The sequence below is a fragment of the Hippoglossus stenolepis genome, chromosome 14, assembly GCF_022539355.2.
Source record: "Hippoglossus stenolepis isolate QCI-W04-F060 chromosome 14, HSTE1.2, whole genome shotgun sequence".
Lineage (NCBI taxonomy): Eukaryota > Metazoa > Chordata > Actinopteri > Pleuronectiformes > Pleuronectidae > Hippoglossus > Hippoglossus stenolepis.
Window position 1 is genome coordinate 21,895,353 of NC_061496.1, and position 27,945 is coordinate 21,923,297.

At 42.3% G+C, this 27,945-nt stretch overlaps 3 protein-coding genes across 5 annotated transcripts; all 3 read left to right on the forward strand.

The window, feature by feature from the left end:
• The first annotated feature begins 2,287 nt into the window (after positions 1-2,287).
• rp2 (RP2 activator of ARL3 GTPase) lies at positions 2,288-7,914 on the forward strand. Its single transcript, XM_035177381.2, has 5 exons — positions 2,288-2,585; positions 4,613-5,281; positions 5,977-6,091; positions 6,873-6,958; positions 7,051-7,914. Exons 1-5 carry the CDS (start codon positions 2,424-2,426, stop codon positions 7,132-7,134), a joined length of 1,116 nt encoding a protein of 371 aa, XP_035033272.1. The 5' UTR covers positions 2,288-2,423; the 3' UTR covers positions 7,135-7,914.
• A 1,173-nt stretch (positions 7,915-9,087) lies between these two features.
• On the forward strand, positions 9,088-20,907 carry jade3 (jade family PHD finger 3). The gene is made up of 13 exons (XM_035176370.1): positions 9,088-9,281; positions 12,069-12,144; positions 12,560-12,619; positions 12,715-12,797; positions 12,903-13,060; positions 13,148-13,338; positions 13,535-13,746; positions 15,446-15,613; positions 15,722-15,838; positions 16,392-16,850; positions 17,584-17,701; positions 17,798-18,584; positions 18,674-20,907. Exons 3-13 carry the CDS (start codon positions 12,571-12,573, stop codon positions 18,792-18,794), a joined length of 2,463 nt encoding a protein of 820 aa, XP_035032261.1. The 5' UTR covers positions 9,088-9,281; positions 12,069-12,144; positions 12,560-12,570; the 3' UTR covers positions 18,795-20,907.
• Positions 20,908-23,373: 2,466 nt separating this feature from the next.
• Positions 23,374-27,945, forward strand: plcxd1 (phosphatidylinositol-specific phospholipase C, X domain containing 1). Of its 3 annotated transcripts, none has more exons than XM_035176375.2 (7): positions 23,374-23,816; positions 23,938-24,126; positions 24,714-24,856; positions 24,959-25,087; positions 25,679-25,834; positions 26,073-26,253; positions 26,372-27,945. In XM_035176375.2, exons 2-7 carry the CDS (start codon positions 24,033-24,035, stop codon positions 26,614-26,616), a joined length of 948 nt encoding a protein of 315 aa, XP_035032266.2. In that variant the 5' UTR covers positions 23,374-23,816; positions 23,938-24,032; the 3' UTR covers positions 26,617-27,945. The 3 variants fall into 3 exon arrangements, with proteins under 3 accessions (XP_035032266.2, XP_035032267.2, XP_035032265.2); XM_035176376.2 differs by having other exon boundaries at positions 23,978-24,126; XM_035176374.2 differs by having other exon boundaries at positions 23,375-23,816; positions 24,018-24,126.

Here is a 27,945-nt window from a genome sequence, read left to right on the forward strand (position 1 = left end):
TAAACATAGCAGAGCATTTAGACGCTAAAGACTCTCCCTGAGGAGCTGTTAGAGACCACAACAGAGCTACAGGAGAGCTAAGCTATAGGATATTAAAGCTGTTATTATTAGCCACAGTGCATCATATTGTATTGCTTTATGTTTCTGAAATACACACATATTCTCAAGCTACACGGCATTAAAGTGCACTTAATTGATCAACTGTTTCCAGAATTATTATCTACCTATTAATTCCACAAATGTCTGCCTGTCTATACATATGTCACGAACCGCTCATCTAATCAGTTTACCACTTGGCACATGTATTGTTATTGGCTCAGGGGAGTGCAGTGCCGAGTTTGATGCGATTTGGACAAGCGATTTGTTCGATATTAATACGATTTGAATAAACAGTCAACCAGCGCTCTGTAGCAGTCAGTGGGGGTAGGGCAGCGTGCAATCATATGTGGACCAAGTTGACAGTCTTTTTTTACGTCCTCGGATAAACTACAGCAGCCGTCTGTAACTGGCGCCGGCACCCATAAAATGTCACCATTCATGAAAAAAATTGTCTATACAATCTTCACTGCAGATAAACCAGGAAGGATGAACACAAAGTTTTTTAACATCAACTCTGCACACAACATCCAGCACACAAACGATCAAAAGCGACAGTATATTATAGTACAAGTAAATAGCCCGTAAGGTTTAAAACATGCAGTGCACTAGTGTACATTAAGTCTTACGGGAACTACTTGCACACCCTGTAACTTTAACTGAGTCTCTCTGTCACAATGTTTCTGTTTTTCCAGCTTCAACGGCAATTTAATTAATTTTAGTTTAGATTGTATTCACATGATGAAGGTCCTTTAATAAAATTCTATTAAAACAAGGACTGACTGTGAGTTGGGGACTTGTTGGAGGTGATAGGGCACAGACACAAGCCACAGAGGCTGAGTATCACAGGGAGGTTTTTGGGAGGGAGGGATGGTCAGAAGGTCCAAGGTCCCCTAACAGGTTAATCCAGCCGTGCCCCTCATCTACTACAACACAAGTGTCGCTGGTTTGACATTGGTTTAATAGACTGCTCTGGTGTCATTTTGCAGGCTGTAAATGTTCTCAGTGAGAACACCATCGCCACTAATGCTCACTGGTGAGAAAGAAAGCGCTGCAGATGTGAGAGGAGGGTGAATCTTTACAAATTAATTAAAAAACTGATGCAACAGACAATTCATTTGACGCCAGTAAGACCACAGTGCACCAGATGTTATATCATCTCTGTGATTGGTAAAACAGCTGCTTTATAGGTTCAAGCAACACCTGTCTCCAACCCTAACCCTGTGTATCTCTGATTTGATATCTAATCCTGTCTCTTTGCTATTTCCCCTTCTAACCTTATTCTTACTCTACAAGTCCAGCTGCATAAATGCTTTAGAGTCAAAAAGTAACAGTCACATGATGATTATATGGTTACACAGAGTTAAAAAGGAGCATGTAGTGGAAAGGCCAGGCTTCAGAGGATCTCTTACAGAGGCATGATGGGGGATTACCTATTATTAGAGTGTCCTAGTGGCTTAAATTGCAAGCTAATCTGTTTGGTTTAAATGGGTTTCGTGTTAGTTGTTGTGTTTTTTCTTATGCACGATTGTATTTGTTTTTCTAATTACATGTTAAACTTAATTCTGGTTATAAACGTGGCTGGAGTGTAAAACAATGCCCATATATCATCACAGACTTTTACTAACTTTATAATCATACATTATATGATTTTAGCACTATTTCACTCATTTAATTCAATCCCTTTATGTTATTATTTTGTATAACACATCTTCCATGAGCTGCAGTGTGTAAAAAAGTCATTTTTGGGATGAAGGCGACACCCAGGGAGGTGTGCCCAATGTGCAGATGGCGGTGCATTCATGCTCATCTGTTTAATCGATAACTACTCGATTGCACCTTCTCCTGGCTCACGAATGCGTGGGGTTAGAGGTCAGTCTACTTTGAAAGCACACTAATTTATAATCTGGGACGTGTAATTGTATTTTAATACCTAAATGCATTAGATTAATTGATTTCAGTTTGTATGCAAAGTCACTGTATTTGAATAGCAGCTATAATGTTGTCATATATGTCATATATACACACGCATTGGAATAAGATAAAGATAAAACAGGTTCGCAATCAGTTTTTCATGTTTTTTACATAAATGCCTCATGGGTGCACACATCTCCTACGTCACTCAGCCGGGCTCAGTGATTGGCTGTTGTAACGACCACCTCGGCGCTGATTGGTTGGTGAAGTGGAGCTGGGGAAACGGGAAGCTAAAAAAAAAAATCTGGTACACTGAAGTGCTCGGAAGCTTCGGTCCCACATTTCTCGTGTTCGCGGAGCAAACGTTACGGCGAGAAAACGCACCTCAGCTGGTCGCAGCTGTACGAGTCAAAATGGGGTGTTTCTTTTCCAAGAAGTCAAAAAGGAAGTCGGATAAAGAGGATCTGACGCCGACAACTACGACCGTCGACACCACGACGACGGGCAACGCGGTTCCCCTTGGCAACAACACCGACGAGGCTCCGAAGCAGTACAGCTGGGATAAGAGAGAGAAGGTAACCACGAGTTCACTGAAACAGGAAATTAATACTGAGAGGGCTGGCAGGTGCTGGCTGTAGCTGCTAACTCCGGTTTCCTGTTTAGCGCGACAGCCTTTAACTTGAGCTCTCACTCGCTTCCAGGTAGCTGGTACTCGTTCTCTAACTTCTTTTACACCTCGAACTTGCAGCTACATGAACATTGAGGTGTTTTTTAAATGAGACATCCTTCAATGGAAGCTGCCCTGCGCCGTGTGAATCTACCTGGGTGTCAGTGACCCTCTTGTTACAACCTGTAACGTTCAATAATGTCGATGTAGGTGTTTCTGACCCCTTTTCCCTTCGTGGTGCAGAGATAAACCACCACCAGCTGAGATTGACTGCGCAGTATCACGACACATGGTCGCGTCCCATTCAGTTCAATGTTACCTAACTAGCCAGGGGGATGCACTCGAGGCTCGTTGTGTGTTGACAACACTTGAGTTTTAGGCTCAACGCCCGCTCCCTGTCTCTCCCTCACATTTTCGTGTCCACAGTGATCTCATTATCGGATTACGACACAACTTTGTGTAGCTCGCTGTTGTACAGCTGACCGCACTCACAGGCGTTAACCAAGCGGTGGTTCAACTTCCGTTTTGACTCATTGCGTGTTGCACTTCAGATGTGTAACATCAGATACTCCTCCATGTCAGTCACAACATAGCTAGCTCAATAACTTGCTGGCAATAATTTACACATACGGAATCCTATACAGTTTACAGTTGTCACTTTGGTTCCTACATTTGCATCCTCGAATGCTACACTGCATCCTGTAAATAGTTTTATAGTGTTGTATGTGACTTTTTTATATTAAGCTTTTTTTACTTTTTTAATTTAGATTCAATTACTGCTCTGCTGAGCTGAGCTGTCCTTCTCCTCCAAAACATTTCATTGCACCGTTGACCATGTGTTCACTTACACATGATAAATAAAACTTGAATTTGAAACTTGAACCACATGACCTGCAACTGAACAGGGTTAAATGTCACATTTATCCATATCAACATTTTTATTTTGATACAATTTTTGGCCATGTCGCTTTACCGTTGCTTGGTAAAATCAAATAATACTCATATATGGAAAGCTTAACAGTTTTACTGAAACATAAAAAATACAATGCATCATTGGTTTAGGTGTATCTTAAAAGCTTAAATGTTCAATGTTTCATACAAAAGTAGAGGTGGATGATAGAGGTGGGAATCTATCAGATACAAGTGTGTCAGAAATGTTGTCTATCTCTAAAGCTGCTTTCAGACATGCACTGATCTCCAGATATTCTACTGAAATTATCTGAAGGGGCTGTATGCGAAAAAGCAAATGTCCGAGTCAGTTGCTCCAAACCATCTCCAGAGTTGTTCCTTCCAGCTCCCTAGTAAATACTCTGCAGAGTCTCCAAATGAGCCCATCTGAGAATTCAGTGGCATATTAACCAGGGAATTCCCCACTAGCGAGTTGGCACAATGATGACGTTTCTAACGCAGCAGATGCAAAACTGAAAAAAAAGACATCTCAAGATGAAAAAATGGTGCCATACACGTAGAAGACACAGATGAAGATATCAACTTGGAAAGACAATGGGGATTCAAGAGTTCTTGGCAATAAGGGCCGAGGTTGTTGTAGATGCGCTGTAGACAAAAACATGTGGTTGGAAACTTTTACATTGTGTCCTGCAGGAAGCACCTTCGATGCAAACATAACCCCTCGCCTGAATGTTCCAGACATTTTCCTGTTGTTGTCAACATGTCTGACTCAGAGATTCTCCTGCTACATTCTTCACATGTAAATGGCAAAGTCCGGAGAAACTACTTGTTTAAATACTCATCTGGTCATCATTGGTATAGATTGGTACAGACTCTGTTCTGCAGCAGAGTTTCATACAAAAGTATCACTATTGTTGTTGGATGATAGAGGTGGGAATATATCTGATTGTGGTGTAGATCAGAAATGTTGTGCATCTCTAAATGTATTGTTTAAATACTCATCTGGTCACTTTTCTCTTCACATAGGTTGATCCCAAAGACTACATGCTGACAGGGCTCAAAGATGTCACAGTGGGCCGTCTCCCTGACAAACTGAATGGGCAACAGTTTGTCATCCAAGAGTGTGAGAACTGCAACATATACGTGTTTGACCACTCAGCGACTATCACCATCGATGACTGTGTCAATTGCCGCATTTTTCTTGGACCTATCAAGGGCAGTGTGTTTTTCAGAGACTGTAAAGACATCAAGTGCGTGGTGGCCTGTCAGCAGTTTCGCACACGGGACTGTAAAAAGATGGAGGTTTTCTTGTGCTGTGCCACTCAGCCCATCATCGAGTCGTCCACAGGCATGAAGTTTGGCTGCTTTCAGTATTTCTATCCTGAGCTGGCCTTCCACTTCAAGGACGCGGGGCTCAGCATATTCAACAACAACTGGAGCAACATCCACGACTTCACGCCAGTGTCCGGCGAGAACAACTGGAGCCTGTTGCCAGAGGCTTCAGCGGTTCTGGATTTTGTACCAGCACCAGATGCCGAGTCTGAGTTCAAATCAGTGCGAATCTCCGCTGACCCCACTCGCAGCATTGTGCCTTTGACAAAGGGAGGGAGACGTAAGGACAGTGAAGAGTCCTGCCTCTTTGTCTTCTTCGCTGGGGAGTACAGCACTGCAAATTCCCGCAAACTGATCGATGAGGTGAGAGAGTGAGGACGTTTCGCTTAATTTAACACCTCTGATTGTGAGGTGTTGTTTAAATGGGGAAGTCTTTATTTGTATTTGAATGTGAGAGGTAAAAGGGTGGTGGCTGTATGCCTGTCACCAGGAGCACCACCCAGAGTTTAAGAGATTACTTACTGATATTAAGACAGGTTTAGGTAAAGTCACGTCATGTTGGAAAAGGTTGCTGAGCAAATCAAAAGAAAATCAACTATCACACTTGCAGCATTGTAGAAGGAACAGAAGTTTACCACAGAACCATAAATGAAGTTAAATAGTGAGGAAATCTAATCAAGCTTTTACCTCCACTGGTTTTGGATTCATCTCAATCTGAAGCTGGTTATCTGTCAAATCCAATCAGGTATGTGTAAACATGAATCTTTTTTATGTCCTCAGTGTCCTCTAAGTGTTCAGAGTAATATCATTTCTTTTGTTTAGCTAACGTGCTAAGATGCTTTCCTAAGATGGCTGTATGCTACTCGAGTATTCTAGTTATGTGTTTGCTCTTGTCAAAATATGCATTACTCCGTCACATAAGCATGAGACTGGATTCACATGTGGAATCTGCAAGACATTGTCACTCTGCATGTTGACATGGAGGATTTTTCACATGCTTGATGGTTCACTACAACCATAGTTATATAACCTCACTTTCTAAAATCTAATTTGAACAGGTGTCTACTAAAGGCTTTGTGCTGATCCAGACAAAGGAAGTCTCAATGCGACCTGAAGACGTGAAAAGAGTCTTCCAACACAGTGCAGAGGATCTCGTGGAGTGGATCACCAAAGGTAATTGGTGTGAATGCTGGCACAGCGGCCCCACTGTGGTTTTCCTCTTTCGTTATTACTTCCCTTCTTGTGTACATTTTTTGGTTCAAATTTTTTGTCCGTTACAGTTACGAACAACCTCTGTGTTTTTCAACTGTTTTCAACTCCTCGAACATCAAAACTTTCATCTCTTTCAGGACATTCCTGTTCTCGTTTTCTTATATCAACTCCTCATAGTTTTTGAAACATTCTGCTTTTTCTGCAATAAGTATTGTAGGCGTATAGAGTTGTCATATCACATTTCTTGGATCTTGGAGGTGTAACATGCTTACCTTTTTATAATTTTTCAGCTCGTCTCAGCAAAGACACCAAATTTTCAGCAGGAAATGCATTATCTCAAATGATGTAGTACATATTGCATATAGCAGAACACAGTGACACACCCAAAGCATGTGTCTTAAAATGCCTTAAATAGAGCCATTTACCATTGCTACACGCTCACATGATTTTTATTATTAATACTGCTCACTACCCGTTTCCCAGTTCCCATTTGGTAAATACTGCTGAAATCAGATGAATCAGTATTTGAATATGTTTATGAGGACTGGAATTGTGCACGATCCCCATTTCCCTGGTAAGCTGTTACTGTTTCCTAACCAAGGTGTGTGTGTAAATGTAACTGGACTTTTGCAAAGAGGAGGGAGACCTGTATTTAGCAGTAGTGTGAAGGTAACTGTAGAGCCGTAGTTGTTGCACCGTTATTGTGCTGTAGGATTTTGACTTTCATATCTTACCACAAAAGGCCCTGTGATTGCCCTGGAGCTGAATGGTGACGGAGTTGTGGAAGCCTGCAAGAACATCGCAACTGAAATGTTCAGTGGCACCAAGGTAATTACACTTTGTTTGTGGCATCTGTCTTTTACCGGTCAAAAAATATTTTCAAGAACTTAGAGTATGTTGTGTTTGTTTTTCCCCCACAGGTTTTTGTCTCTGATAACAAAAACACATCCTCTCGAGATGTGGACAACTTCTTCAATTTTGCCGACATGCAGATGGGCTTGTGAATTATACAAATATCGAACAAACTGCTTGTCAGTCTCTGAATCTTATTTTCTTAACCATCTGCCGCCCAGATCTGGTTGAATGCCAGTGGTGTTGGGACTATTTGCCTCTTTTAAAAATAATAGGTAGGAATGGAAATTATTAAGGACTAGATTCAGTCTCTATCATCCAAAAAGATTTGCTGTAAACCACTTAATATCCATTAGTTGCTACGAGTGCTGTGAATATTTATATTTCTATGAATGTATTTGATAATCCTGTTGCTTTTATCGATTGTGAATGTAGTCTTTGCTGTAAATCAGATTCATTTTAATTTAAAGTGTTTGTTTTTTCATTACTGTCTGAAACCGTTGACACAGTGACAAAAACATGAGCACAAGCCTGAGGCAAAATATTTGTAATAATAAATCATATTTTTTATTTCCTGTAAGGATTTATTTGTGTATATGGTTTAGATTGTGAACTTTTCTCTGTTTAAGATGTGTACATTTGAAACTTGCTGTGTAGGTGAGAAGGCCAAAGCTGAATTGTGAAGAGCTTGAGTGTATCTTGAATTCAGATCAATTAAATGTGAGTTACGCTAAAGTTGTATAAATGCTGAGTTTTGATGTAGGCAAATTATATTATTAGTTTAGAAAAAAAATATTTGTAACATTTGTTTTATACTCCACTCAATGTTTTTGTATAGAAACAATTTAATGTTCTCCATCGTCGTTTTTAGTAAAAGTGTCCTCATGACGACTTCAGTTCTGTTATGTATGAAATAAATCTATTTGATAATGGTTGTAGACTGACAAACATCAGTCAAGATATAGTCAATCTGTCTTTCTGAGTTACTCCAGTCACTGTATGTCTCGCTGTACATTACTGTATTTCTGGCTTTAGGATCATCACTCATCAGATTAGAGCTATAGTTTCCTCTATTTTGCAATAGAAGCCAACTGCTTAAACATTAGAGCCTTTTTAAACGTGTAGTGTGAGTCATGGAATCTTGAATTAACAAATGCGGTCTTTTCCAGTGAGTCACAGTTTTGCATCTTTAACTTCAGCTATTTGACTTCCACCTTTTTCAACAACATTTCATCGTTTAACTCACTACAAACATTCTAGGTTGCACAGCCAGCAGCTTGACCTCGCCCAGTCTGTGCTGGGGGCTTGTCGTCTAATCGTTTATCGAGAACAGATGTAGGTGAAGCTAAAAATTGGCCTGAAATATCAGCTGACAAAGAAAAATGTATTAAATTACAAGAGTGACTGTGTGGTAAATATATATCAGCCTCAGTGGTGCATTTAATGCGGCGGGCAGGGGGGGGTTGGTTCTAAGTACAGTCTCTTTTTATACTGCATGTAAAAGGTCTGCCATGGTTTAATTCCCTGTATAATTTTGGAGATAAATTAAGACTCCATTCATGAAAAAAATACATAATTACAACAAACACTACAAATTTAAGAGATCTGCAGTGTGTAAGATTTAGGTGAAGTGGTTCTATTGGCAGAAATTGAATATAATATATTCCTAGTGATGTTTTCACTAGTGTGTTTCATCTTAATTGTACTAATTGTTTTCTTTACCCTAGAATGGCCCCTTTAAATTGAAATATTTAAATTATACACATATATTATATATATATATATATTATTGGACTTATAAGGAACACATATAAAACGTATTACTCCACTCCTATAATTATTTAAACATGATGGCTTAACCCTTATGCTTTTTATTTATGTGCTACATATGTATATTTGTGTTCCCTTTAGGAATTGCACTTGAGAAAGGTTTATGTCCCCCTTACAATAAGATGAGCTATCCACCCCTGGTCGCCCTGTTTTCATTGGTTGGGACCAGATTGTTGTCTTTGTTTCCACTGGGTGCGTGCATAGAGGTGGACGCCGGTGGACAAATTGAGCGTCCCCAGGATGGAGGGAACTCGGCGGGGTTTAGGACCCGGCGGGACGCGCGGTACAATAGAGCCGTTGTGCCGTGGTGGTGGAGGAGGACAGATCGCAGCTCTGGAGATTCCCAGTGAGGGGGACACACACAAACCATCATTTAACCCGCAGCCAGGAGCAGAGACCCGGTTTTCTGACTGTGCGCGTGCGGGTGGACGTGGCGGGACCGAAGCGGACAGCAGCGCGTGTACTGGAGGTAAGACGCGGAGGGATGTGAACAATATGCCCGTGTGTCCAGCGGGGCTCCCTGTGCCAGGATCTGCCCTGGATGGTTTATCCAGGCCACGGGGCCTCCTGCTCCCACTACTACTACTGTCTGCTTTCACTGGACCCTGCTTCAAAGCGGACGCGTGTGTGATAGCCCTCTCTACATTAGACTATGAAGCAGCTTCGCAAACCTCCGTCCTGCTGCCGCTAGGAAGTGACATCTTTGTATGGTGGTGGCGCCCATGTTTGATTTCTCCACAGCCTGCAGTGGAGCCCGCTCCAGGCCTGTGTGTGTTTGTTTGGCGCCAACCAGGCTCTTTGGGCAGGGCAGCCGCTCGGCGTTGTTTCATTTAAAGCCCTCAATCTGCGTGTAGCTGCGGCTAACAATGTAGCCACGGCTAGCAGCTACATGCTAGCACATTACATGCCATATAAAACACACCGGAGACCACAGTGAATGATCCCGTTAACTCAAACCAGCGCTTTCTGAACGCTGTGACGTCATTTCCGTGCATGTTACATCACAGCCTGCAGTCACAGTACAGCTGCTCTCAGACATGCACTGAGCTCCACATCATCTCAGACTCTCAGGTTCTGGTTTCTCTTCAGTGGGATGGGGGTTGAGAGCAGAAAGGTTTTAGTCAGGTAACAGAAACATGGATAAACTGCCATGTTTTACTATCTCTACCATCCGAGTCCAGTTTTGATTACATGACAGCTGTATAAAGAGACCCACCCCACTTTGATGTTATCTTGTTGTCCTGGTTCCAAATGTCAATGTAACAAGAGCAGGCACCTCCAGGTCTGCACAATGAGGAAATGCTAGAAATGGGGAAAAAAAGACAAGTAGCTTTCAGACATGAACTCCGGAGGATGTCCGCACAATTGGGTCTGCACTTTCTCTGGTGGTTGCCTGTCACACAGAGGTTATTCGCTCAGACACGTTAACAATAACACAGAAGTCTCCGCTGCTTTCGGTGGTGGTGGGAGGTTATGTATTATTTCTGTTGGGGAGATCACTTGTTTTTGTGAATAGCACATCGACACCGGCGTCAGGCCTTATCACCAAAAGCTCTCTTGAAAAAATTGGACGTTATCCAGAGTTTTTATTAGGGGACTGTCACTTGGAAATTTATGTTCTCACATACAGACCTTCAGGAGAATGTCAGGAGATTATTTGGAGTTCAGTGGTTGTCGGAAAGCAGCTTGACAAAGGGTGTCAGGTCTTTAAGCACTGTAGGTTGTTGTCTATCTTGAGAGTCGTTTAACATAATAGCTCTGTTAAACGTCTTTACGAAACACAAGCAAGTGCAGTTACCTCCTGAAGATTAAAAATCATTATCGAGTGTCGAAGGCTACAACGGTGTATTGGGCCCAAATAGAAGAAAATAAATCTGAGATTTGAGAATATTGTCATAATATTACGAGTTCAGTCTTAATATTACAAGGGTAGTTTTATAGAAAATAAGCAGCAAGGAGAACCCATCCTCCCCAGACTTCCACTCTTATCTTATCTGTTTCTGGAGAAACTACAAAATCTCTTTAAATAGCTCATAGATCACAGTCAACCACTACCTAACATTTCCTCCTCTACAAAACTGAGACAATTTCCTCAAAGTCACTGTGGTTCTTTCTTCAGAATAGACACAGTGTCTTGCACAATTGCTTGCAAAGTCCTGATACTTATAATATAAGTAAATATTTTAAAAAGTAAAACATAACAAGATGCTCCACGTTCCTCATTTAAACGCAAACAGGCTAATCTTCTCATACCCCCATCTAAAATGACACATGGTCTCAAATTTACAATTTTATTTTCATAATATTATGACTGTATTCTCCTTTTTAAGTGGCCCCAATATTCTGTCTCCCAAGGTAGCGTCTAGAAATTGCTTATTTTGTCCGAGCAACCATCCAAAATCTAAACATATTCACTTCCCAATTATATAAATCTACATGCTTAAAAAGCTAGACGAAACCAATAATGTTTGAATTTAGTTTTTAAAATCACTTTAACATTTAATCAAATGTCAAAAGGTTTCAGATTCATTTTTTCTTCTGAGAACACTGATTCTGATTTGTCTAAATATTAATTCTCATGAGGTTTTCTCCTGCATTACCTCTGCATCTCATCTGGATTAGAGCTGAAGAATAGATTTGCCAACATATAGATTTTTTTGATTGACAGGAAACTAATCCTATTTAAATTAATTGTGTCCACTTTCGGAGCAAGGCGGTCTTCAGTACTCTATCACACAGAGTTCAGTGTATTCAGACCAGGCATCTGTTAATGGCAGGTCCCTGGTCTTATGGTTACTGCTACACAGTTTGCTGCAGTGTGTCTGTGCTGTGTGACTTGTTCTTAAAAATAGCATAACGTTTTCATCTACAAACATCTTGTACATTTACTTATAATATGATATGGAGTGGGATTGGCTTTATTCCCTCTCCCCTCCCACCCCTCCTGTCCTCATGAGGAATGTGAGGCATGTCCTGTCTGTTGAAACAGTGTACTGTATTGGGGGCTACACCGCGTTGAAGTCCCTACATTTCTTTTAAACCTTCATGGTTCAAACTGTAGACTTGTGATGATGAAAAACAAAATAGAAAGACAACCAAGGAATTAAGCTGCTGAATTGTATTTGAATTATTCGCTGATATTGTTAGTGGGTTAGAATATTGGATATTTTATATGACAATGTAGACAGAACACATGCTTATTGTTTACATGCTAACATATTTGCTTATGTGACTCTCTTATATTTCTTCTTTGCAGGAATGAAGTTCAGCAGTTAAGGGTTTATTTTCTATCAGAGGAATCCACTAGCATGCTTTTCAACTTGAAATTTATGGTGAGTAATTATCTTTTCTCAACCTCTATCAATTTGAAATTATTAAGATGCTTTCAGACGTACACTGAACTCAGGACATCTGCCTGAAACTCTCCGGAGGGGCTGTATGTAAGAACGCAAACAACGAGTCAGTTGCTCCGGACATTTTACAGATAAACATTTGATTTCCGCAGCAAAATGTATAAGTCATGTCCTGACTCCTGTGCCCAGACGCCACCCTGGCCAGAATTTTCTGGACATTTTCCTGTTTGTTGTGAACATGACTGACCCTAATAATCTCCCGCTGCGTTTTTCAAATGTTCAGAGCTCATGTCTGAATACGGCTTTACTTGAATTGAACAAATCATTTTATACCATCTTAAATGAACTTCTTTTTTAACCATGTTTAAAGTCTGTCATCTCTTCTGCTCTGCAGGATGTTACAGGATGAAACGTCTCAGGTCCTCAAGCAGCAGCGACAGTTCTGACAATGAGAGTGAGTCATTTGCCCCTAGAGGCCCCACAGCCTGAACTGGACTGTATTTTATTTTCTCCTCTGCAATTTGATCAAATCTCTTTTTCTTCATTTAGGTCCCTCAACCTCCTTCTGCTCGTCCAACAAGTATGGCAGCAAACCTGAAACCCCCGCCTCCAACCCGAAGAAACCGGCTGAAGTAAGTTCCCATCGACAACAAGCTCTGCATACTGGGTTTGTTAAACGTAATGAGCAGCATTGGACTGACTGTGTGCCGCCCCGCGTCCCCTCCCCTCTCCCAAAGGTGTTCAGAAAAGACCTGATCAGTGCCATGAAGCTGCCAGACTCGCACCATGTCTCCCCAGAGGACTACTACCTGCTGGCAGACACCTGGAAGCAGGAGTGGGAGAAGGGAGTCCAGGTGCCTGCAAGTCCAGACACCATCCCAGAGCCCTCCGTCAGGTAAACACTGACTGTTATCAAACCCTATATCACTGTTTGAAGACCCTTGCAGTGCTGACAGATTTGCAATGTGTTTTCTGTGCTCAGGATTGTTGTGGAGAAGCCCAAGGAAGTCCTGTACACCCACCAGAGGAAGTACATTCAGTGCTCTTGTCAGGAGTCAACTGAACCAGGTTATGTCAACATCAAAGAGCTGGCAGAGGCCATGTGTCGCTACGATCTGGACGACATGGACCTCTACTGGCTGCACGGGCTCAACAGAGAGCTTGACCGCATGGGTAAGGAGCGAGATTGTAGAGGGATAATCCATCTTAAAATTCACTTTGTACAATCCCGGTGATAGATCACATCTACAACAGCAGACGTCTGTCCCTCTGAGATACAATAAGAGCATTAAGATTTGAAATCATGATGTTCTTACAGTCTGGGCTTTCTCTGACCATGTGGACCTTTTTGTCTCTGTGTGTCTCCCAGGGGAGGAGCCCATAGATGAGCTGACGATGGAGCGCACCATGGAAGCCCTGGAGAGGCAGTGCCATGGCAACATGAAACACGCCATCGAGACGGTGGAGGGTCTGGGGATTGAGTACGACGAGGACGTTATCTGCGACGTGTGCCGCTCCCCGGACAGCGAAGAGGGGAATGACATGGTGTTCTGTGACAAGTGCAACATCTGTGTGCACCAGGTAAACATGAGAACACCTTTCAGCACTCAGGATTTTGTTAAAAATACAAAACACACAAGAAACCAGACACGCACAGTACATTTGAAAATATACATTTTCCAGATAGATTAGTTTCAGTGGGATTTAAAAGTCTTAAAAACTAAAACTTTGGCCTTTACTCTGAAGTAGGTTACAAATATTACGTACTATGTCTTAAATATGTTTAAGAAGGTCTTAATTATGTTAAGATTTGTTTAATGCTACCTCCACCATGCATGTCTATGAATTTGTTTAGAGACATGTTTTGGCGAATTGTATAGTTCGTAATGTAACCATATGTTGTAGTTTTTTCTCAACGATTCAGATATTAGCACCCTTTAGTAAAACTACAAACAAGACCAAAGTGGAACTGATAATTACAAACACCCCTATCAGATTACTTTGCATATCGATTCTTACTGTCTCAGGCTGTAGCTTCTCTGCCTTCTGAGGGTTATTCTTTACTCTGTTACTTCACCTCATCTTCAATTAATGGAAAGTGTAAGTAATTCTGTGACTGATGTTCCATCATATCTGTTGTACTTAACATAGGTCTTAAAAAGTCTTACATCTAACTTGATGAAACCATGTAAATATAGATGTGGACATTTATTGTCCCAACTGACCATCATATTTAATAATAATAACCTTAGCATTTCCCACAGAATTCATTCAATCTATGTCGGTAGTGGGGGTGAATGTGAGTGCGCACAAACGTCACTCTCACATGTAATAAATTCTGAGTGACAGGTACACAGAATAGAGAGTGAAAGACAAGTTCTCATGCGAGAGAGAATTTTATTGATGCCACTTGCAGGTACGAACACAACTGCAAATGAAACTATGAGGTCTGTGTGGACGGTAGCTGCTTTATGGACAATAGCGCGAGTGCACTAGTGAGTATGCACGGCCTCAGCGATGCACAAAGCTATACAATGGAGCAAAACACCAAATTAGAAATGGCTTTTTGATTCATTATGAAACTGGGGTGGGGCAAATTAGAATATGGTGGGCCGCCACGGTGTAGATAATTAATGGAAACACTGAATTTGGATTTATATTCAACATACCCAAGGCCACTTTACAGAGTAAGGAAAACAAAGAACCTAATAAATAAAACAAACCAGGACCAGAAAATGATAATAGTAGTGCACGCTGGACATATTGTAATCTTGTGGCCAAGGCTTTTGTGAATATGTGGTTTTTAAAGTTTTTGTTGAAGAAGAGTTCCAGAGGGTGGTGGTGTCCTGTCACCATCAGTTCACAGGCTGGTGCGGGGGATAGAGGACAGTGTGTTCCAGGATGAGGTAGTGTATAGGGATGCAGGAGGTCAGACAGGCACGGGGGCAAATGTATGGAGGGAGTTATAAGTGAGGAGGAGGAGTTTGTATATGATGCAGGACTTGACCGTAAGCCAGTGAAGATGGAGTAGGGTGGGGATGATGTGGGCTTGGTGTAATTGATAACCCTGGCTGCTGGATTCTGGAAATACTGGAGCCTGACCAGGACCTTACTGTTTACCACGTGCACTACTCCATTGCAGTTAACCAGACAATAAAAGGAAAAACAACGATTATAAAGAGTATTTATTTATCTGTTGGTACCAAATGGTTATTGGTTTATTGTGTTGTCAGGGAATGTGTCAATCACATAATGTTCTGACCTGCTCTTCTCTCCTCAGGCCTGTTACGGCATCGTCAAAGTGCCCGTTGGAAACTGGCTGTGTAGGACGTGCGTCCTCAGCATCGACCCGCAGTGCCTCCTGTGTCCCCAGAAGGGCGGTGCCATGAAGGCAACACGTGCAGGCACCAAGTGGGCACATGTGAGCTGTGCCCTGTGGATACCAGAGGTAAACACTTGTCTGCTCTCCGCTACCTCTAGACCTCACTAAGCAGTTTTACATTAATAAACCCCGTCAACAGTCTCATACCACACTGAATGTTTTGCTACCCTGCAGGTGAGCATCGCTTGTCCTGAGAGGATGGAGCCCATCACCAAAGTCTCCCACATCCCACCCAGCCGCTGGTCTCTCATCTGCAGTCTGTGTAAACTGAAGACCGGTGCATGTATCCAGGTGAGTGTGAATCTGTGCATTCATTACTAATCGTTGGTGTCACCAGAACAACACAGTAAATGTAAAAATTAACGGTGCTGTAAGTAAGTTTTCTATGCTGCCAGCTGTGGTTTCTCTGTGGGAGCAGCTGGTGGTGATGGCCACTTACTTGGTTTTAATACAGGCTGTGGGCAAAGTGTAAAAAACACTTAACAGCCTGCCTGAAACGCACACTTTAGTTTAAAAACAACAAAAATAAGCCTTTCCAAAAATTCCACTTCTCCAAGAAGTTAGTTGCTTAATCCTTCGAGGACATCGCAGTTGTAGTAATACATTCAAATACAATGGGGAAACAAGTATCCATGTAAACGTGTGTAAACCAAACTTGTGCATTTTTACTTTTCTCCATCTAATTTCTACACTATATCAGTTGCAACTAAAAAAATGTTGTTAAGAATAATGAGGTGTCCAAGTTTCCTACATAAGGGCAATTACAAACCAAATCATGGTAACTCAAGTAATGAAAGGAACATTGGTTTTCTTTAAATAACCATTCTTTCCCCTCCGCTCGCAGTGCTCTGTAAAGAACTGCACCACTCCTTTCCATGTGACATGTGCCTTTGAGCACAGCCTGGAGATGAAGACCATCTTGGACGAAGGGGATGAAGTCAAGTTCAAGTCTTTCTGCCTCAAGCACAGCAAATCCAAAGCTGGGGAGGCCAGCCTGAGCCCGGCACGCTCCAAACCCCCCAGTGAGGTGGGGAAGATGGGCCAGCGGGCGCAGAGACTACAGGAGCTGGAAGAGGAGTTTTACAGTCTGATCCAGCTGGACGAGCTGGCGCGGGCCCTCGGGCTCTCTGAGCGCTTGGTGGACTTTATCTACCATTACTGGAAACTGAAGAGGAAAGGGAGCTTTAACAAAGCTCTGCTGCCCCCTAAAGAAGAGGAGGAGAACCTGGTGCTGCAGCCTCAGGAGGACAGCATCCACACACGCATGCGGATGTTCATGCACTTACGACAGGATTTAGAGAGGGTGGGTGCTTTATTTCTCACTGCAGTGTGTTGTACTCTGTAGTGCTGAGTCTCAGTTTTTTCTGCTTAGTCCAGGACATTTCTCTGTACACACAGTATTTGTTGCCTTTTATTCATCCTATAGTGTGCTTATTCCTAATGGGCATTTTGTTTTCAAGGAGGCTGACAGATTATGTCTCTCCACACAACCACAGTGCACTAAACAGCTTGAAGCTTCTGTCTGGCTCAGACAGAAGCTTCAGAATCATAGCTTATATTATATCAACAAACCGATCAGACTCAAAGTTACAAAACTAAATCTGAAAACCGGATAAATGTTTTCATAGGGCGCTATAGATGCTTAAGAGAAAGAAACAGCCACACAACATCACTGCGGTATGAACCTTAAAGTTGTTAACGAGGGAGGAGGGGGAGAGGTTCTCACAGTTTTCTCTTCAGGTTCATATCAAACACTCGTGAGAAGAGAAGGCGTTGCAATGTGACCTTCACAAGGCACGGGATTGGCTGGTTTACTACCACCCACCTCAGGGGATGTTGCTTCTGTGTGTGCTGTGCATCATAGCAGACCCGACTAATGGTTTATGAAATTAGTTGGCAATTATTTTTATTATTCATTTTAATTGATTAAATCAATTTACTGTTGCAGTCCTAGTAAAAAAACAAAAGGAAATGAAATGATGAACATGTGTGAGGAACCTTTTTACCTGACACACAATAATGTCTGTGTTCTGCAGGTGAGGAATCTGTGCTACATGGTGAGTCGGCGGGAGAAGCTGAAGCTGCTGCAGAGCAAATCCCAGGAGCAGATGTTTAACTTGCATGTGCAGCTAATGAACCAGGAGCAGTCTGCTGGTGAGAGGCCTATTTTGTTAAAGTTATCTGTTTGGTAATATTATGTTGTGATTGCCAATAACTGATCTGCAATGTTTTGTCTCCCTTCATCCCAAGGCCTTCCTGCTTCATTCCCAGTGGAGAATACACTGTTCCGTCCTCCTCCGCGGATTACCCTAAAGCTAAAAATGCCCAAAGCTTCAAATCTCGGAAATGGAAATTGCAGTTCCAAATCTGCTAATGGGCCACTCTGTCCGGACAATAGGGCTAATGTTACAGAATACACAGGTGAGGGGCTGGGTCAGGGGAAACCTCAAATGCACGGCCGTGGTCGGCGAGATGAGCGATCCAACGGCCGAGTGGCTTCCTCGAGCCACTCCATCAACCCAACGCTGCCTGTTAAACCAACCGGCAAACCGCTATCCCTACACGCTGCACTCCACGGCCACTCGTCCAACAGCAACGGCAAGCTGGACCAAGAACGAGCAAAGTCTAACGGCCGCCTAGAGAAGTTTGCGGCACAGAGGGACAGCTCCTGCCAGACTCCCAGTCACCAGGACACCTCAAACGACAAGAGCAGCTTTCGTAAGTCTGCCATAGAGCACTTCGGCAGGTCATTCAAAGAGGCGACCATTAACCTGGTACGGACCACAGAGGACCTGAGGGCCTCTGACAAACTGTCCCGCAAAGTGTCTGCCAAGGAGAGACTGTGGGCTAAACCCGTGTCTGAACACAAGGTGAAAAGCGTGCGATCGTACCAGGATAGTGACGGATACTGTCCCGACCTGGAGCTCAGTGACTCAGAGCCAGAGGCCAAAGGGAGGCACCAACGGCAGGTTGACACTCCAAGGGAAGGGGTCAGTCGGGGGAAACAGTCGCTGGGCTCCCGACACCCCATGCAAAGGTGACAGCTGTATTTTCTTTCTTTTTTTGTTATCGTTGTAGTTTTTTTACTCTTCTCACTGCCACTGATGTCTCCTGACCCTCTGGCAGACTTCCTAAGTGCCAGGCTGTCTCTCTGAACACATTTCAATCAGGGACCAGACCAAGACCCAGCGCTCACGTTGCTGTACACACGAACCAGAAGATATTTGATGGGTGCTGTCGTCGATAACAGCCCCGTAGAGTTCACGGAGAAGCGTAGCTGTTACAGTGTTGATTTAACAGGAACAAATCTGTCTTCTGAGATTATCATGCTTGCCTTTTGTTTGTGGCCAGCATCACATTTTGTATTAAACAGCCCTGTTCCCCTGCACACAGGTTCAATCTGCCTTTGACTAAAACTGTTGTACATACATTGTTCAAATTGGGATGTAAATATTGTGTAACTGAAACACACATGTTCCACTTAATTGATCCTTCACTGTCACTGTGGCCAGATATTAAAACTGAAACGGCTAATGGGAATCCTGTAGAGAACTCCAGCAACTACTCCACCTGTTTCCATTGTTTTCCTCAAAGGTGACTGACATGGTGGTTTTTACATTCGTCAAATAGTGGAGTCATGTAATTCTAAAACGTGAATGCCTTTTGTGTAGGATTACACTTTCCCACAGTGAGGAACTTCAGATTTTGCAGGTGGTAAAACAATCAGGTTCTTGCCTATAAGGGAGAAAATGCCAGATAATATAACTACATCTGTCGGGAATGACTTGAAACTGGATGCATAAAGGCAAAGACTGAATACAGCTCTTCCCTCAGATAGTAACATGATCAGCCTTTATCACAACTGTTTTATTTTTATTGAAAATTGAGGAGCTTTGCCAAATATGAACCAATTTTTACTACAAAAAACTTTATTTTATTTAACAAAAAAGCTGAACGTCTCTAACGCAGCCGTGTCTTTATAAAAACAGCTGTACAATAACTGCCTAAATAACAAACATTGTAAAAGTTTACCAAACTGATTTAAAGAGGACATGTGATCACACAGGGCAGCATGGTGGTGCGGTGTTAGCACTATTGCTTCACAGCAAGAAACTGGGGTTACATTGGACACTTCAGCTTCCTCCCACAGCCCCCCTCCCAAACACATGCAGGTGTAGCTTAGGTTAACTGGAGACGCTACTTTGACTGAATGTGGGGTGAATGGTTGTTTGCCTCTGTATGTTGGCCCTGTGACGCTCTGGGGACCTGTCCACGGTGTATGTCAGGGTGAAGCCTGCATCTCGCCCAATCTCAGCTGCGATTGGCTCCAGCTCCCTCAGAACCCTCAAAAGTAGAAGCTGTATAGATGAAGAACGAATACCAGTCTCTATGCCTCCATGCATACGACAGCTGTGGAGACATGTTTCCATTTTGTCCGACCCTCAGACCCATTGTTGTGAACACGATATCTCAGGAACGCCATGATGGAATTTCTTCAAATTTGGCACAAATGTTCACTTGGACTCGAGGATGAGCGAGGTTCAGTATTTGTTTGTCAAAGGTCACTGTGACCTTCACAATGTTCTAAACCATTTTGGCCATAAGAATTACAGCAGAATGATCATGGGTGCAGGGAGGTCTGGTTTTGTAATATAATTCAACACCATAACTATGACAGAATAAAGGACTGTTAGCATATTTCACAAAAAGAAGTGTGTGGTATTTGTTTGGAACCCAGCTGCAGTATTCACGTAGCATAATTCAGGTGTAATGTCAGAACCTAACAGATTTTTTTCAAATATACCAATAAAGACAGTTGAAATAATCAGTTGCAAAGTGGGTGTTACACCTGAGTTGACCATTCAGAACAAGGTCGAGTCAAATCCCCTTCTCAAATAAGGGAAGAGGAAGCAGGTTAAACTGAATCTGTTTCCTCACCTCTAACACTAACTGAGAGCAGGGAGGTTTATGCCAGTGAGCATTACCAGAAGTAGACGCACTACTTGTTCCGTAAACCAGAAACTTTATATGCTGATGGGCAACATGGTTTTCAGCTCTGACCTACACTGTAATCATTTCACAACTGCATTGTGTGTGTGTGTGTGTGTGTGTGTGTGTGTGTGACTTTCCTCCTGTGCAGCATCAACTAACACTGTCAATGCATTTCTGTTCAGTTCACCTTCTCAAAACAAACTGTCAAGACTGACGTGGATTGTCAATTGTGAAACAGGTGCACAATTCAACACTCACACATCCAACACATTTTTTACCCAAAAATAAGGGCCCACATATGCATTTGAACATGCTATGTTATGTTTCTCCTTTGGAAAGTAAAGTTTTTAAATAAAATGTTAATTAAATAATTGTGTTCTTTCTGTAAATAGATGAATTTGATGAAAGTGGCTTTGTTCAGAAGGGTGGTATTAGGAAGGAAGACAGAGATAAATGAATGACTACTGACAAAAAAACAAAGGGTAGGCTACATGAAATGGTTCCATTGTTTATTATTTCATGATTTGTATTAGTTATTTAGATGGATGGCTAAATGTCGGCAGTGTCGAAAATAACAACTGCACAGTTTGTAGCCAGGCAAAGCATGCAGGCTATATCATTTCCACTGCAGACACAGAAAACCACAGGTATAACATTTAATGTTATTAAATGTTATACCTGTGGTTTTCGGTCACCTTAAGTGTGTCAGTGTAACAGCACCAGGAAAGTGTTTACACTAAATGAAGAACAGCCATTAATAATGTGATTAGTTTCACATGTACTTGTACTAATGATACTCATCAGTTTGTCTGGTTAGTGCTGTTTCAGGCTTTATTGATAAACTGAAGAAGCTGAGCAAGACCTGACCAAACCAAATGTTCACAAACAGACAGACGATCAGTTTCCGGGAAGTCTGTTTTAGCACAAAGGTTAACCTCAGATAAAATGAAACTGATGTAGTATGTTGAAATTGTTCAATCAAACAGATATGTTTTAGATATTTGCATATCTGGAAAAAGTGACAACATCTGACTCTGGTTGGGATTTGCAGATACAAAGGGTGTAGTCCTGCCTGTATGGAGAACAAATATGTGATAATGCAGGTCAGCAGTTCAAACTCTTTCACCTCATAAAGCAAAGCTATGTCTTGTTATGACCTCTTTTCACATACCGCACATACGATGTGGTGTGTGTGTGTGTCCAGTTTGTACCCTGCCTTTAGTGGTCTGATGAGGTTACACTTTTTGAAGCAGTAATATATCTTTTGATCAAAGTTACCATCAAAGACACCGAAGTGTCTTGATCACTCCCTGGTAGCTGACTGGAGCACAGGTCACAAATCCCAGATCCTTTATGTTAGTAGGACATGGACTAAACTAAAAAGTACACTTCAAATTAATTGTATCACACTGATGTATGCCCAAGTGTCAATTTGTCAGGTAAGTTTGGTTTGAATTAGTTATTTGATGTTATAGGGTAAGCTTCCTCAGCTCCATCCCTCGATCGCTACTGTTCAGACTCTGGCACCACATGACGTCAACTATGCAAGATGGCAGCGTTCATATCTGGGACATTTTGGCCTAATTTCTGGATATGGTCAGTCTGTGGATTAAATGCAACATGTCATCTACATGTCATCTGATATACTACAGCAGTGGTCAGTAACTGGATCAAACGGCGGGTCAAATTTTCAGATGATTTATTGTTTTTTATTTTTTTATTTCTCCAAGACAGACATTCAAAGTAGTCACGAGACATGATCTCCGTCATGGCGACACCATTCATAGAACCACTTCCTCTTTAGCTGTTAGTCTTCAAAATAAAAGCACAAGGTTCGCTTTGTTGCAATTCTTCATATGGAAATGGCTTACAGAGGTTTTATTTTAGTACTGAGAACTTGGGTCTGAAGATAGTTTAACAGAACCCCAACTCCTAGCCAACATGCAATGTATGAAAAAACGACACCAGCTCAATACTCATTTTAACTTATGTATAAACCACATGTGAAAACACTTTCATTTTATGATAAACACTGACTATAAAATCTTCCCTGCAGATAAGCCAGGTAGGATGAACACACAGTTTTCTAACTTCACTCTGCACCATGGACTGTTTACAAAAAGCTCTGCACACAAACAATAAAAAGTGACAGTGTATTGTAGAACTGTTTGAGGAGGACTCACTACTGAGGAAATAAGGAAGGAACAGTTCTGATGTAGCTGCAGACACAGGAGAACAGCACATTCCGACAGACAGGTTTACAACTGGCACGGAATCATAAACAGATCATTCCACAAAGACAGACAACAATGGAAGTGTTACAAACACAAGCTCATATATAGAAAACACTGGGCTGTTTATAAAACTCTCTGCACAAAACAATAAAAAAGTGACAGTACATTGTAGAAATACATTGGATTACTAATACATTTTATTTGCATACCACTTTTTAAGGAACTGAAAGACATAGAATTTAAAAGAAAGAAAGGCTCGCACCAACATGTTTCACAATGACAATGCTAACAGACCAATATTTAGCTAGCAGCAACTATGTTAAACAAGTTCCCTGTCTTAATTAAGCATGCTAACATTTGGCAATTAGCGTGAAAGAAAGCCTGAGGGTGACGAGGATGAGGATTAGTTCAGTTTGATAGTATTGGACCAACTGTAATGACCTGATAATGACTCCTACAGAGCCACATGGCTGCAGTAACAGTCGAGGTCATAGCCTGTACCACCTCTGACCACACCCTCTCAGCAGGGGTCCGACCTGGGGGGGGGGTGTTTGAGACGGTGGAGCAGCGTCTCTCTGCTCGGTGTGTGTCAGAGAACATCCGCTCCGGGTCTCTTTAAGAGGAGCCTGTGTATCTGCTGATCCGTCAGCAGGCTCGGTGCCGCCCTCCCTGCTGCACATCCTGCTGCAGCTCAGGGGGCCGACTAGCACCCGGCTGCCTGTCCCACACGCCGTCTGGGGCACCACCGCATCGCCATACGTGGATATGTTTTGGATAATCGACAGTCGATGTTAAGGGAAATGCGCCGGGCACATGGTCCCCGCTCTTCCGGGATTCGCAGGTAACCGGCGGACTGAAGGATCGCGGCCACGCTGCTTCTCTGGATCTCATCATCATCATCCTCCTCATCCTCAGCCATGTGTGTTGCTCAGCCATGACATGTTGTAACGCCGCGGGATGGACGACTTCTCCCGGCTGTAGTTTCACAGGGATCGAGTTGCGTGGTTGACAGAGAGGAGGACACAGCCGCGGCTCTCTGATCAGTAAGTGTGAGACAAACAGGACTACACCTCTCTCATGTTTACTGAGTCACACACCATGTTCTGCTCATATACAGTCTATGGTTCTGCTTTGTCTGATCCCAACCATTCACACACACCACAGTGTCCTGTGTGTCTGCTTATGTGCTGTAACATGATAACAGCCTCCAGAAGTGGAAACCCTGAGCACTGATCTCTGTGCAGACACTGGAGCTCGGTATGTCCAGCCTGAGCGAGCTGCCCATGGAGAGCTGGATGTCTCACCTGCCCTGTGCTCTGTGGGACACCCCCCTGTCCCACCTGGCCATCCCAGGTAGGCTGCCACAGATCTGCTCACTGCAGGGTGACTGAATGGTGTTGTTGGAAATATCTGTGCCGTGTGAGTGGTTTGGGTGAAAGGTGACCCTGCAGAGCTGCGTGCACGACCGCTAAAGGAAACAAATTAAAACCAGCCTCACCAGTTTGACAGCACATAAGCAGCATTACAATGTAATGAAGAAGTAGGACATGTACCAATTAAGGGTTTGACATGTTTGCACATGCATCATTAAGAAATGTGCTGCCGCCAACACATGTAGCATTCCACGCTGTTTATTGGCAGCCAGACGTGTCACAAAAGACAATTAAAAATGTTTTACTTTGTGCCTGTTTTTATTATTATTATTCCATAGGCATACATTTTTTGGTACAAACCTTAACAGAACATAAAACAACACAACTGGGAGGAATATAATTTAAGTTATGCACCTCTCATCTCTCATGTAAAATCTTATACGGAGCCGGATCAAGTCAGTCCACCTCGACTACTCACTGGTAAATGTATCTTGGTGCATCCTGAGGGAATATGTGAATAATCATTTGTCTAATGGTGATTATGTGTATTATCTTTGCCCCAATTAGGCAGCCACAATGCAATAACCTACTGTCTGGATATGAATGACAGATCCCCAGTTGACCTCACCCAACCAGACATGCTTCAAAAGCTGGACAAATACATGAAGCCCCTTATTCGACCATTTGTCTACAAGTGGGCTGTAACCCAGGTAATGGATCACAGAAGAAGATGCACAAGATACTTGTGGGTGAAATTATTCTTTTTTTAAGCTGGGCCTCCTATAATGAATTCCTGGATGCTTGTCTTGCAGGAGTACACTATAAAGCAGCAGCTGGACTGTGGGGTCAGATACTGCGACCTGAGGATTGCACACAGGCCCAATGACAGCTCCAGCGATCTGTATTTCTACCACGGTGTTTACACCACACTGACTGTGGAGGTACAATTACAACGTGCAGCCACACATGTGTACACAACCATGACACATTCATGGTCTGCAGAGACTCATCACTGCAGTAAGATGTATAATTGTCTCGCTCCTGCTTTGTAAGACTTTCGTTTGATTGGGTGTCATCATTTTATCGTCTCGTCTTTTGGAAGTTTTGAATGCAGTGCAGTTACTGCAGTAGGGTCTTCACATGCACCTCCATAACAGGGAATGTGTTGTAGCCACAAACAGACCTTTTTATTATAGCATACAGATGTGGGCCACCTCAGGCAATGCTGCAGCACCTCTGACCCTAAAGTTGTAAATGGTGAATATGGCCCAAATAGCACAAAACAAATTCTTGCCACCTTTGGCACCTTTAGTTGACATGCGGTATTGCTATGGTTTAGTTGTGGCCCAGACCTGGCAAACAGGATTGGGCCACCCAAGTGCCATCATTCCACAGGGTTTGTGGCTGGATGTGGGCCTTATTTGGTCCAAAATAATTCGGCTATGTGGGTTGTGCACTATTTAACTTTTAACCAAGGCTGACAATTGTGATTTAAAAGCAGACTAAACGGCACCTTGTGTTTTTCCTGACAGACTGTTCTCCTGGAGATAAGAGAGTGGCTGGACGCTCATCCCAAAGAGGTGGTCATTCTCTCCTTCAGCCACTTCCTCGGCCTGAGCCCGGAGCTCCACATGCTGCTGCTCACAACCATACGCAACGTTTTCACCTCCAAACTCTGTCCCAAAACGGTACAACCTCTCCTCCGGTTTTATACAAAGACTAAGACTGGCAATATCTTTCATTTTGTTTAACAAATAATAATCATACATATTACGTCATGGTGCCTTTCACAACACCTCAGTATTAGTCCAGGGGATCAGACTGATTTTATCCTCATCCCTGCATTTTTGGAAAGGAAGTAAATATAGAATAATTCCAGCTTTAATGTTTGATTTTAAAAAATGAATGTGATTCTGTTGATTTCAGGAAGCGTTAACTCTTCGAAAGCTGTGGGCTGTTGGCTACCAGGTGATAGTTTCCTATGAGCACAATATCGCCAGCTGTCACAGTGAGCTGTGGCCACATGTTCCTTACTGGTGGGCCAATAAATGCAAAGCTGAGGCTCTTATTGAGGAGTTTGAGCACAGGAAGCAACATGGCAGACCAGGTAATCTGCTGCTGATGGACCACCAGACACAGGCTGGACAGAAATGCACAAGTTTTTAGTCAATGCTGTAATCGACCTGCAGCAATCATAATATCATGTGTATTATTTTGTGTTTCAGGAGGTCTCTTTGTCACAGGAATTAATCTGACCGAGGACCTGAAATACATCTGCACTCACCCGACAGAGTCCCTGAAGGACCTGGTGATGTCCACGTATCCGACGCTGCTCAGCTGGGTCAAAGAGCAGACGCCCGGCTCCAGAGTGGGCTCCCTCAACATCATCGCTGGGGACTTTATCACAGAGAGCCACTTTGTACCAACTGTTGTTACGCTGAATGAGAAACTACTGAAATGGTCCTCATGACTTTTCACCAGTATGCATTATTTTACAAAAAAGAAAATGTGAAGCACAGCATGAAAAACACACACAAGCTTGTTTTGTTAAACGTGACGGGGAAAAAAAGTACTTGAATAGTTAATTTCAACATAAATGCACTTATTGGAGGCAGTGAAATGTACATTTCAGTTTTGAAATTGCTTGGAAACAGACGTTTGGTATTTTGACCTGCATTTGTTTGTTTACATTCAGTTCACTCTTTATGCAATGCACCGTTTTCAGCAAGGTGACCAGTGGTGACCAAAGCAATAATGATACTACTAATCTCACCTCATCGCCGCAGGCATTTTAGAAGAGTAAGCACAATGTATTCAAAGAGCACATATGACTGTAATGTAGAAACTTTTTCTAAATGTGAGCAGAAGTTTGAGAAGCAGCGTAACTTTACCACCTACTGCACACGTACTGTATTTGTCCATAGAGAATGTAGAGGAGACAAGAAACTGCATGGAAATGTTATTTGCATGAACCAAACCTTGACTGTTCTACTTATAACTGACTTTAGGTAACAGGTTAGGCCTAGATTTAAAGTAATACTGCACCACTGTGCCTGTGGAGATGAGCTTTTCAAATAAACCTGAGCATTTTTAAGCTGATTATCTCACTTGATTTACTCACCATTCAGACAGGGGACATGGACTACTAAATATACAAGTAACTACGATGATGAAAACCAAAACCTTATTATATTTGTGCCAAAAATTGAAAGTTGACTGAGCATTTGCAGGAATTGTGTCAGGATGAGGGGATGATCATGTTGAGAGATGAAAATTTGATTGTAAAAATGAATTTGCATGTACTGTTGCAACAATCTTTTTAAATGGTGTTAAACTATGTTTCAATGAATAGAGATATGAAATGTCTTTTCTCCCCAAATCACCAACAGATTATTTGAACTTTGTTTCCAGCTCTGTTTTTGTTAGGAAGGATTGATCTGCTAATTGATCAGTGTATTGAACTGACTCCTGCTGACGTCTGATGGCCTATTTAGACAGCCACACAATATTTTACCTCTACATCTAAGTCCTTAACAGTCATAATGTGTTCATGTATTTTTTTATATAACATGCAACTGATCTTTAAAATGTACAATTTCTGTTTAATCCACTCGACAAGGTCTGACCCACAGAATCAAGTAACCAATGTCTACAGTTATCTCAGTAGCATGGTCTGGCATGTGTTTAATGATATATCCAGTTATACTTGAATAGTTAAAGAACTCAGATATAATTATGAATGTCCAGAATAATTTTTTTTAATTTATACTGTATTTATTAAATCAAAAACTTTGCTGTA